The sequence below is a fragment of the Taurulus bubalis genome (genome assembly GCF_910589615.1).
Source record: "Taurulus bubalis genome assembly, chromosome: 7".
NCBI classification, from domain to species: Eukaryota; Metazoa; Chordata; class Actinopteri; order Perciformes; family Cottidae; genus Taurulus; species Taurulus bubalis.
In genome coordinates, this window is record NC_136595.1 from 9,513,038 (window position 1) to 9,525,540 (window position 12,503).

A 12,503-nucleotide genomic window follows, 5' to 3' on the forward strand; every position below is an offset into this window, starting at 1 on the left:
TCAAATGAAACACATTCCAGTTGTCGGCAGCTCTTTTTTTCTAAATGGGCGTTTTTCTAAATGGGCATCATGGGAGAATAATGTCCATCAACAGCACACTCAAATCAAGGATGCAGAGCAAATCACTTCTTTTTCTTTTAGTACGTAATCCCTGACGTGTGAACAGTGGCGTGCATGCAGTATACACACTACTTTGTCATAACATTGAACCTTGACCGTCTTGAACATTAATGCCTTGCGGTCTGTAGCGCTAAATTTCAAGAAGCCATCTTCAGGCTGTTATCGGTCTTTGGGACTCAGTTGATGTTACGTATCACCCGGCAAAGGATTGTGGGTCAGAAGAGCCAGAAAAGTGCAAAATGCCACCGGATCCAGTAGGTCGGACATCCCAGTATTTTTGGCATATTACATTTTCCATACTAAATCTATTGCTGGCATACTGAATAATATGGCAGTATTGGAATGCACCCCCAAGTTGTTTTCTCCTATGCATACAGACTCTGGTTATACTTTATTTTCTCACTTTTCCAGTGTGATCACTCCAAACTGAAAACTTGCTTAGACCAAGTATGAGTATGGGACATTGCTGTAGACCTGTGGCCTTGCATGCCTTGCAGGTTCATATCCGAAAATGTTGACCAGGCACCAAAAATAAGGTCTCAATGTTATATATAAACAAAAAAAGGCTTTTCATTCTCAACATGGTCTAAATGTTGCTTCGTGACAAAGGAATACAACTAGTAGAGAAACAATGAGATGTTTATGTGCATTTATGTTGGCCGAGAAGAAGTCAAATTCAAATATTGATTGAATAAAAATAATGCGTAGGCCTTTTTCATAGTAGATAGTAAACAATTGTTTTTATTTATTTTTTTTAAATCAGATGCAAATGACGTGTGTCAACTCAAGCAAACAAAGAGTACCTGAGAACTTTATCATGAGAAAATGTACACAGGACAAAACAAATCCCAATAAACACTTGCAGTGCACATTTACATTGGGCATCTTGAACTTATTGACATTTAAACAACTCAGTGCATTAATAACACCATTTTTAATGTGTCTTTCAAATTAACCTAGCATCCGAACGCTTCCGAGTCTTCAAGTTTATGGGAATCAAAATAACACATTGTGGTAATTTCATAACATCTTATTGAATGAGTTACAGTAAACTATCTTTGATTTCATAAATCAAATGGTTTGAGGTGGGAATCGGTTGCTTAAATTGACTAATAGTTCATTCAGTTTGTTACAGTTAGAGACAAAGCAACAAGACACAAATATCTGTAATCACAACCATTAGTACGCTTCTTCTAAAGCTGTTTGTACAGGTCAAATTAGGATTTAAACAGACTTTGAAAACAAAAAACAGATGACAAGTTGCATTGGCCAAAGAGGAGTTAGTCTGGTCACACGGTGCACCTTTTAAAAGGGTAAGGCCACAGCATGTCGCTTGACGGCATTCATTGTATGCTTAAAGGCTGTCAAGTGTTCTGAAATCTGTTTAGACAGCGTAGCAGCTTCTGCTTCGTCAGTGCTGTGGTAAAAGGCAAGCAGCAACATTCAATTGCAAGTTAGCCCCTTTGTATCTCTCCCCATCCCTTTTCTCATACAGTACACAAACTGAAGAGAAATACTGAAGCTTTAAACTCCCCAAAAGGGATGCTTTCCCCTCAATTCATTAATTTAGTCCAAACAGAAGAAAAAAGAAAAGAAAAGAGGCCTTTTGTGTCCGTGGAAATTAGCCGTGTCTTACTAGCCACGATGCAGCGCACGGTCGGCCCGTTGAGCACCTCCTTGGTCTCGTCGGGGAGAGCTGCACTCAGTGGGGCCGACTGCTGGACTCTATGTTGGGATGCTTCTGTGTCGTTCCATAAACATTTAACCACCCGTTCAGCCGCTTGGTCAAACCGCCGGTGAGGATATCCTGGATGTGCTGAACTATAAGATTTATGGCAACTGTATCGGGAGACAAAGATGACAGGGTTAACCACGGTTAGTGCGCCTTATGCATGACCATTACATTTGTGTCACACACACATGGTTATTTGAGAAAACTGCCGTTTCATTCACTGCATGGTGGTCCAAATTAAAATACTGCATCTCAACAATTGCTGGATGGATTGCCTTTAAAATTATGTACAGAAAATCATAGACCCCAGAAGATACATTTTGGCAACCCTCTGACTTTTGTTGACAAAATACCAGCAAAATCGATGACATCCCCCACAGCTGATGCCTTGGTATCGACCTGTCAATCACATGGTAGCCCCACGATAAAGCATACGCAGCTTTATCATCCATTTTACTCGCAATGGGAACATAATTCACAAAATGAACATCATGCTGTATTAAAGGAGAGATTGGGACCATAAACTCTTTTTACACCCTTTTTTCTCTGTGGCAATAAGTTTAAAATAAAAATTACTTTAAAAAACAAAAAGGCAGTGCAGTCTACCATTACTTCTGCTCGTATTCTCTGCAGACCTCACCAAACATTAGCGCCCTGCTCTCGTCCATTAAAATGATGATTCCATGTGAATGCAGCATAAGCACCGCCTCACGTCTAGCATGGCACGATGTCTTCAGTTCAAAGATTCCAGAGTGTAACTGCTCAGCTCTGTGACCTCGATGTAATGTATTATACAAGGCACAAACTGGGGCAAGGTCAGGGTAGGTATCCCGCTTCAAGATATTTAGACTATACAGTGTAGTTTGTTTGCAGTTTATTTTGGATGGTTTCAAAAGTTCCTTTCTCAAAACAGACAAAGCGGTTTGGTTCTCCCAGCAGCAGATGCTTTGGCTTTCTTAGTTTTAAGAACACAATTCCCAGCTCAGAAGGCCAACAACAAACACAGCTGCGTCCTTTATGATAACACTGTTAAGACTAGTGCCTCGAACATTTGGCTTCAATTACTAAACTATGGCTTATGAGCTCCAAAAGCACAAATACTCACCAAGATTGTCAACTCCTCTCGGTATGATCACGTCAGCATATTTCTTTGTCTGAATAGTCAGAAAAAGAAAAACAGAAAGGTCAAACGGTTCGACCATGAGTCAAGGCTCATGGGCACAAGCGTGCCAATGTGTTGCGTAGTGTTACAGTGCATGTAGAATAGCCCTTACTGGCAGGCAGAACTCCTCAAACGCAGGCTTTACAAAAGTAATATACTGTGCGAGAACGCTTTCCAAGTCCCGTCCACGTTCACTTATATCACGCAGTACTGGGGGCAGAGAAGAGCAGGGTGGATTACTGGATTACTTGTGTTTAAGATTTTATTGCAAGTCTATAGAGTCGGTCTAGCCATCTGTGGGCCGAGCTAAGATATACACCTGCCGTATTTCCACAAAATGTCTGACCGGAGGGGACCTGTCGCGCTTGGATGTCTCACCTCTTCGAGATAGACGGGTATCTGCGTCAGTGTCCACGAACAGCTTCATTTGGAAGAGGTCTCGGATCTCCTGAGAATAGAACATCAGGATGCCCTCGAACAGCACCACGTCAGCAGGGTACACCGTCACCGTCTCCTCCTTCCTGCCGACATAACATAAAAACATGGAACATTTGCTCCACCCAAGAGTGCATTGGAACCGAGCTTTGGTTTACACAACCGGTAGATATACTTTGCATTAATGATGAGCTCATACTGTGGCGTTTTCCATTTTCAATGGTTTTCCTTCCTTCCAGGAAACTATTGTTTTCCATTAATTTCACTATGAAGACCAATTTCAGAAAAAGAAGTAGTACTTTTTAAAGTAGACATTAAGTCTACTTTAAAATGCTTCTCTTTATGATATGGCGAGCATTACTATGACGGCAAAACAATATTTGCTTTGTAGGACCTAGCTCTGTCAGCACTGTTCGCTGCAAAATGCCAACTCAGAGGCCATAGATATGCTCTGAATTTCTCACATTTAATGTTAGTGTTTCTGCCCCGTTGGAGTCCTCTTTAATAGTGCCTGGGCTGAAACAAATATATGCAAATATGTTCCGTCTAGCCTTATTGATAAGTCTCGTTCACCTGGAATGGGAGACAAAGTCATAAACAGGGATGTGGACGGTTTTTCCCTCCTTGATGTCCCACAAAGTGGCGATTATGAGGTCGCTGTCAAAGGCATCTATGCAGAGGGAAAGGGAAGAAAGCAGTTCATATTATTTTTGCAGCAGGATTTTTACGAAACAAACTCAACCACACCACCAAGGTCCTGAATCGCATCCAGATTACCAGCTGGAGTCGCCCCTGCATGAACAAGGCAGACGTTTCCCAGCAGGTGACACACAGCCATTTCTCAAGCTAGCAGGCGTCCATCTTTGATTACCCTGCCGCCAGAGGACACATGAACACAACTGAGGCATGTGATGAGGTGATTAACACCGACACACCTGGGTGGTCGAAGTTGAACTGGCCCTTGAGTGCCTTGGCCTTCTGCTCTGGGGTGAGGACCCTGTAGAAGCTGTCTAGGCTGAGGATGGCCACCTGCCGCTGGTGGTGGTCGATCTCGTTCTGGCCCAGCAGCTCCATGATCTTGCTGCACACCGACGACTAGTCACACGAGGAGAACAAAACAAGGGGCATGGCAAAACACTGGCCGGAAAAACTTGGATCGGCAGACAGATACACTCACAGATGCCGCCCCCACTAAAACAAGACGTCTACTCCGCACTCAGATAACATGTGTGGGAGAGCAGGTGGCTCTGTGAGCAGTTACTCTTGTGGGGGAAAACAGGGCACAGTACCAGGAAGTCACACCCACAAACAACTGTCTGCTGAACCAAGTTTGGTTGATTTAATCACCTGTAAAATCCACCTACGTGACCAACAAGGAACAGCGTACTTAAATAGTAAATGCATTTCGCTGCTTTGTCTAAAATGTCCCACGCGCAGGACTACTTGATTCACTTGACTACCTCAAAGGCAGCTGGAGAATACACATTTGTCGCACATGATAAGAAGAAATAACAACTTTGATTCTGCCTTGGCGTACGACACCCTGAGGACGGACTCTACTAAAGCAACAGTGCAAACAAATATAAAACTAATGCGTCCATTTCTGATCTTCAAAAGAGAGAGAGAACAACACTTATTGACAACGCCACACAATATTGAATACAGAATCGAGAATGACATCTCAGACATTTGGTCTCATGAAACTGAAGAAACAATTGTTATGTCAATGAGCCAACCTGAGAAATTAGCTGAAGTGAAAATCTAGCAGGGGCTTGAGACAGAGGTTATATCATAGGTGTCACAAAGAGAAAAAGAAAAATCCAGATTTCAGCAGACTCACCAGAAACAATACAGATCATGAAACAATAATTCTCGCATCTAACTCTGGGTATATATAATTTGTAAATATATGGCATACAGGCAGCATCACATCTCAACATAAGAGCTGCTTGGTTATTTTCAACTTCTACTTTTCAGAGTCTGTAAATGCGTTTTTATTGTAATTCATATTTTCAGGGGCTGATAGCCAGACCCTGCGCAGGTATTGCTAATTAATTGACATTTACTCTGAGCGCTGCCACCCTTTAGAATAAAACAAAAGGGAAAACATGTTAGCAATACATGGGAGTCGTTAAGTCTGATTTCCACAAATTACACTTGCTTCTTTCTTAACCATCTAAGAAAAGGCCTATTTTGACAACCCACGTGTTATCCTAGTTTATATGCGCTCGTCTGGCCTATATACTCATCAGTCTAATTTTTCCGACTGAAACATTTACAATAAATTGTGATTATTTTCCAGAAGAGAAAATAAAAGCGTGTCATCTTCAATTTAAAACAAACACAAATGAATCCATTGATGCCGGGTTCACACAGATATATATACAACAAACACCACGTAAATACCAGGAAATACGCATTAAAACGCGTATATTACGGGCTACCAACCTTGCCGCTGGCTGTCCCTCCAGCCACACCAATGAGGAAAGGCTGCCGACCAACGCTCTCATTTTCGGCTTGGTCACCTGGCTTTGTCTCGCTGTCTCCTGCCATGCTTCATCTGCGGCACGATGCGGCCCTCTAAAAACACACACACGGGGTGGGGGGGGCCGGCGCGCCACGCGCGCGCTCCTCCCATTTGATGATGGCGAGGCTGACGTTAATGGGCATGCATTCAAGGAAGCGATGATGGGGAAGCGCTGGTTATCGTACAAGGATGACGCTTACATTGACGAGATGATGAAATCAGAGTTGGGTAAGATGCATAAAAAAGGGGCAAACGTGGGCGCCCCTTATGCTAAACTGAACTCTCCATAGTAGTGTTTTATTCAGTCATCACACACAACATCATGAGTAAAACCTTTCTACAATATGCAATATGACTGAAAAGGCAGAAGCATAATGCTCATATACTCCTATCCGATATTCGTATCAATGAAGTTACCCACAAGGATATTAGAAAGAAGAACAAATTAAATAAGAAAATATATTAAATTCACACTCGTATCCCTCAAACATAGCTTGATAAACAATCCTTTTGAAAACCAAAAATTAGTAAGACATTCTTACATTTATGTTAAAGTTGTTCCATATAATGTAACCCCAACAATAGATATAGATCTCCTTTTTTTAATACATTTTGTTTAGCTTCCTGTGCGGTAAACTTACAAACATCTCTCAAATCATATTGAGACTTTTGTACACAGTCTAGCAGTGACTGGCATTCTCCATATACATGTTTCTGTTACCACATTTGAGATAAAAGCATTTAAACAGTATGTTTTTTTCATGTTTTGGGTGCACCTGCTCATGCAATACACACACTTACACACTTTATAATGTGTGTGTAGATATATATACAGGACTGTCTCAGAAAATTAGAATATTGTGATAAAGTTCTTTATTTTCTGTAATGCAATTAAAAAAACAAAAATGTCATGCATTCTGGATTCATTACAAATCAACTGAAATATTGCAAGCCTTTTATTGTTTTAATATTGCTGATTATGGCTTACAGCTTAAGAAAACTCAAAAAATTAGAATATTCCCTCAGACCAAGTAAAAAAAAAAGATTTATAACAGCAAAACAAAATCAAACATTTGAAAATGTCCATTAATGCACTCAGTACTTGGTTGGGAATCCTTTTGCACGGATTACTGCATCAATGCGGCGTGGCATGGAGGCAATCAGTCTGTGGCATTGCTGAGGTTGTATGGATGCCCAGGATGCTTCAATAGCAGCCTTTAGCTCATTTGCATTGTTGGGTCTGGTGTCTTTCAGCTTCTTCTTCACAATACCCCACAAATTCTCTATGGGGTTCAGGTCAGGGGAATTGGCAGGCCAATCGAGGACAGTAATGCCATGGTCAGTACACCAGTTACTGGTGGTTTTGGCACTGTGGGCAGGTGCCAGATCATGCTGGAAAATGAAATCCTCATCTCCATAGAGCTTTTCTGCAGACGGAAGCATGTAGTGCTCTAAAATCTCTTAGTACACAGCTGCATTTACTCTGGACTTGATGAAACACAGTGGACCAACACCAGCAGCTGACATGGCACCCCAAACCATCACTGACTGTGGGAACTTCACACTGGATTTCAAGCAACTTGGATTTTGCGCCTCTCCAGCCTTTCTCCAGACTCTGGCGCCTTGACTTCCAAATGAAATACAACACTTGCTTTCGTCTGAAAAGAGGACTTTGGACCACTCTGCAACTGTCCAGTGCTTCTTTTCCATAGCCCAAGTCAGACACTTCTTCCGTTGTCTTGAGTTCAGAAGTGGCTTGACCATGGGAAAATGGCTATTGTAGCCCATTTCCCGGACACGTCTGTGAACAGTGGCTTTTGATACCTGGACTCCAGCTTCAGTCCACTGTCTTTGAAGCTCCCCCAAATTCTGGAAGCGACTCTTCTTCACAATGCTGTTAAGGCTGCGGGCATCTCTCTTGGTTGTGCAGCGTTTCCTGCCACATTTCCCCTTTCCAACAGACTTTTTGTGGATGTGCTTTGAAACTGCACTCTGTGAACAGCTTGCTCTTTGAGAAATTTCTTTTTGTGTCTTACACTCCTGATGGAGGGTGTCAATGATGGTCCTCTGGCCAGAAGTCAGATCAGCAGTCTTCCCCATACTTGTGATTTAGTTTACTGAACCAAGCTGAGTGTTTTTCAAGGCTCAGGAAACCCTTGCAGGTGTTTCGACTTAATTAGACGATTCAAGTGATTAGTTGAATACCCTACTAGTATACTTTTTCATGATATTCTAATTTTTTGAGATAGGATTTTTGAGTTTTCTTAAGCTGTAAGCCATAGTCAGCAATATTAAAACAATAAAAGGCTTGCAATATTTCAGTTGATTTGCAATGAATCCAGAATGCATGACATTTTTGTTTTTTTAATTGCATTACAGAAAATAAAGAACTTTATCACAATATTCTAATTTTCTGAGACAGTCCTGTATATATATATATATATATATATATATATATATATAAATATATATATATATATATATATATATATATATATATATATATATATATATATATATATATACACACATACATGATGTAGTATGTATATTATAGATAGTATAGTATAGTATGTAATGTATAGAACAGTCAAACAGTTTGTGGCCGTTGAACCGGAAGTACTTTCACGCGCATGACCTCCCTGTAACGCTGACACTACACAGCCCAGTGAAGCTCAGACCGCTGCGATGTGCGCGCGGCCCGTGGTGTAGCCTCTCATGTCAGATTAACCGATTCTCTCTGCGCTCGGATGAACGGGCCAATAAACGGACACTAAACGGGTCAAGAAAAATATTATGAGCACCATGTTCGCCGATACTATTCTAATCGTGTTTATCTCCGTTTGCACAGCGCTGTTGGCCGAAGGTGAGTGAAATCCTCCCGACAGTCCGACAGGCAGCTCAAGTATGAAGGCGCTTTACCAAGAAACGCATTGAGGCGCCATTTGTTTTGCACCCGTCTCCGTTAAGTAGCGGATCTTTGTTGTTTACGTTGTTAACGTGGAATAATGTCTACTTTTGGTGCTTTTGAGGACTAGTAGTGTGCTAGCAGCGCATTTAGCTAACTAAGCTCGTGCTTAATGACACTTCCGGTTAGATTTTCATAATAAAAGCGCTTGCGCTCCTTTAATGTAAGTTAAGTGAAAATGATGTGTTATTCATTCCCTCTGAAAACTGAATTTGACCCAGTGGAGAAATTAAAATATACATTTTGTTGAAACGGTTATTAAAGCTTTATTGATAATCACTTTGAATTCTACTTTGAATGAAAAACCAACGAAACAAGATGGCCACACAATGTTATTTACCATTTAGAATTGGTCTTGCTTTTCCATGAGTGAGCAAAATGTAAATCATTCTCAGGGACAGTGAATGTATCAGTATTTTGTGATCTCGGTATGTGTAATAATATGATACAAAAGGCTTATTAAAATAATCAGACAGAAATGTCTGGCTGTTGGCTGATCCAACAAATACTAAATCGGATCAAATAAGATAATCCTTTATTAGTCCCGCAGTGGGGATATGTACAGGATCACAGCAGCATAGGGTAAATTGCAAACAAGAGACATAGTAAAAAAAGAAGAAACAAGATCAAAACAACTGTTATAAATAAGCGCTAAAAACAGTAAAGACTCCACAATAGTGGGGAAATCGGATACATTCATACCATCTCAACCCCATGTTGCACCTTAGTGGCAGTGGTCCAAAAGAGTTGTTTTATTTTCTAAACAAACCTCTTCTCCTGATGTTCACCCCCAGGGATTACCTGGGTTTTAGTGTATCGCACTGAAAAGTACAAGAGGCTCAAGGCAGAAGTGGAAAAACAAAGCAAAAAACGTAAGTAACTCACTCATATGTGACCCTCATACTGTCAGTCCTGCACTAACTGCCTTTCTGTCGACTGTTTGATGCATTCTCTGTTGCTTGTTTTTTATATTAGTTGAGAAGAAAAAGGAAACCATCACAGAAAATGCAGGACGTCAACAGAAGAAGAAAATTGGTAAGAACCTCGTAAATAAATCAGCTGAGAAATAAGTTGCTTTTAGGCAAACGAGAAAGCAGAAACCTCGACATCTCTGCCCCTTTTCCTCACTTTGTTCCTCGATACGTGATGTATGCCTCTGAATGTGTTACAGAACGACAAGAAGAGAAACTGAAGAACAACAACAGAGACTTGTCTATGGTGAGAGGCAATTTGTATTCATAATGTCTGGGATTATGGTTGTTTTTGGTGTAGTTCAGAATACATATTATATGACGACATTAACAGGCTTACCTACAATTTTATAGTGTGATCTAACTTCAAATGTTCAATTTTTTTTCTCCATCTTCTTGTGTGTGTTCTGTTTGCAGGTGCGCATGAAGTCCATGTTCGCCATAGGCTTCTGCTTCACAGCTTTGATGGGCATGTTCAACTCCATGTAAGTGATGCACCAAGTCGCATTCAGTTGTTTTTTCCATCTTCGTCTTTTGATTTATAGAATCAATCAACCAAAATTAAGAGATAACTTAAAATGGCATTGATGAGGAATTATGGTTTGCATTTGACCAAAGTAAACCTTTTGTAATATGTGAAAGCAGATTTCTTCATCCCACTTTGTTTTGTTCAGCTTCGATGGAAGAGTCGTGGCCAAGTTGCCATTCGTGCCGCTCTCCTACATCCAGGGACTGTCGCATCGCAACCTGCTGGGCGAGGATTACACAGACTGCTCCTTCATCTTCCTCTACATCCTCTGCACCATGTCCATCAGACAGGTAACTTCAACACTAGATTCCGGGTGAGGCAGCGGTGGCCCAACGTGTAGAGAAGTTGGAGAAGCACGACATTTTAGCTCAGAGTGGGGGTCACTCAAATGTATTGTATCTGGGGTAAGAGATTGATCATCTAGTTCTTCAGGCAGAGCAACATGCTGTGTCCTCTGGTGCTAACCTGTGGCCAAGCATGTTATTGCAGCGTGAAAGTGATCTGAGAATGGTCACACATGTGTATTACATGATCTACAAATGTAAAATGAGATGCACAAATATAAGGTTATTGTACGTTTTCCTTGATGTCCCTGAAATGTTATTTTATCATCATATATATTCTTATGAATTAACGGTTACTAACCAGAATTACTTAATAGTCCATTGTCAGGAATGAATGGACAGCCAATCAGAACTGAGTATTCACCAAAACCATGGGAGAATAACATTTATTCCGGCAGTGTGTGCATTGTGGAACAGTTTTACAAATCTCATTTCAAAATGTTAGATAATGTAATACGCAATTGTGAACGTTTTGAAATAACTTTGACTTATTTTGATACCTTTGGCATGTGAACTTTCGGCTAGAAAACAATAGTGTTTTTGTTTTGTTCTGCAGAACATTCAGAAGATGCTCGGCCTCGCGCCCTCCAGAGCTGCAACCAAACAGGCTGGAGGCTTCCTGGGACCTCCTCCCCAAGCAGCCAAGTTTTCCTGATTACCAGGCGGGTTCAACGGCGCCGTTCCTGCACGGGAACTGTGCGGAGTCGTGGCTCCGTCCTTTAGAGCGCGGCCGGAACAGACTCTGCAAGCACTTGAGGAGCAACTGCGTTATCTGCCGCAGCGGCTGTGTGACTGCCTTCTGTAGGATTTCTCACTCGGTGTTTGTTTATTTAACTTTTAAGATTGTCTCGCTTAGGAATTTAAAAAAAAAATAGTACGTAATTACGTTGATTACAAAAAGGATACAAATGACACCATGCGTTCAGCACAAGCCATACATTGTTTTGAGATTTTAATGATTAATTGGTGCAGAAACATCTGATCTGTTTGTCAGTATTATCGTCATTGTCTGTATCCTTATTTCCTACATATGAATAAAGTTTTATGATTACTCTGTAATGGTTTTCATAAAAAATAAAAAAAAAAGTATTACAGATTTGTTTTCCCCCTTTCTTTTCTCCCTCTGGAAAGCCCCGTTCCATCTGTATGCCGTCGTTGCTCACTTTGACAGGCGCTGTCCCGTTTCTGAACTCTGCACTTTGACGCTATAAAACTGTCGCTAGCCCTGAATAGGACGTATAAAAGAATAGATGAGGGGGGACGTTTGTACATAAACCATTTACGTGGCTCCTTTAAGAACACAGTCAAACAAAACCTTTTAATCTTATTTATTTAAACCTCTGTCGGGCGAGGAAACCAAAGACAGAAATGAGTCACCCCACCATGAAGGGGGCGTGTCCTGTCATCATATGGGGGCGCGACAATGTATCAACTTGAAATCTCCGTCAGGAGGGTCCAGTCTATCTGGTGAAGCCCAGAAGGTGAGGTTGCGTTAATGTTTCTGCATGCACTAACTCTCTGTACTACACTTCATGTGTGTGCGCGCTCCCGCGTACCGCTATTTCCTTCCGCCAGTTTAAGCCGAGCGCCCTAACTTTGTGCTAGCTCAGCTAAAGGCAGTGCAAACCGTTAGCTACCGTATAGTTGGTTGCCTTGTCCTAAAATCTCAGCCCGCGTCGTCACACGGCCACTCGGCTGCATCTCCTCCGTGTCCT

General features: G+C 41.4%; 2 protein-coding genes across 2 annotated transcripts; one reads left to right on the plus strand and one right to left on the minus strand.

The window, feature by feature from the left end:
- Positions 1–1,822: 1,822 nt before the first annotated feature.
- On the minus strand, positions 1,823–6,002 carry uck2a (uridine-cytidine kinase 2a; the record flags this gene model as incomplete). The annotated part of the gene is made up of 7 exons (XM_079220486.1): positions 1,823–1,959; positions 2,958–3,006; positions 3,127–3,224; positions 3,393–3,535; positions 4,023–4,119; positions 4,385–4,544; positions 5,898–6,002. The coding sequence occupies 7 exons, from the start codon at positions 6,000–6,002 to the stop codon at positions 1,823–1,825; spliced, it is 789 nt and encodes a 262-aa protein (XP_079076612.1).
- A 2,656-nt stretch (positions 6,003–8,658) lies between these two features.
- Positions 8,659–11,875, plus strand: tmco1 (transmembrane and coiled-coil domains 1). Its single transcript, XM_079221113.1, has 7 exons — positions 8,659–8,842; positions 9,739–9,816; positions 9,920–9,979; positions 10,116–10,162; positions 10,333–10,400; positions 10,590–10,734; positions 11,345–11,875. Exons 1-7 carry the CDS (start codon positions 8,773–8,775, stop codon positions 11,441–11,443), a joined length of 567 nt encoding a protein of 188 aa, XP_079077239.1. The 5' UTR covers positions 8,659–8,772; the 3' UTR covers positions 11,444–11,875.
- Positions 11,876–12,503: the final 628 nt, after the last annotated feature.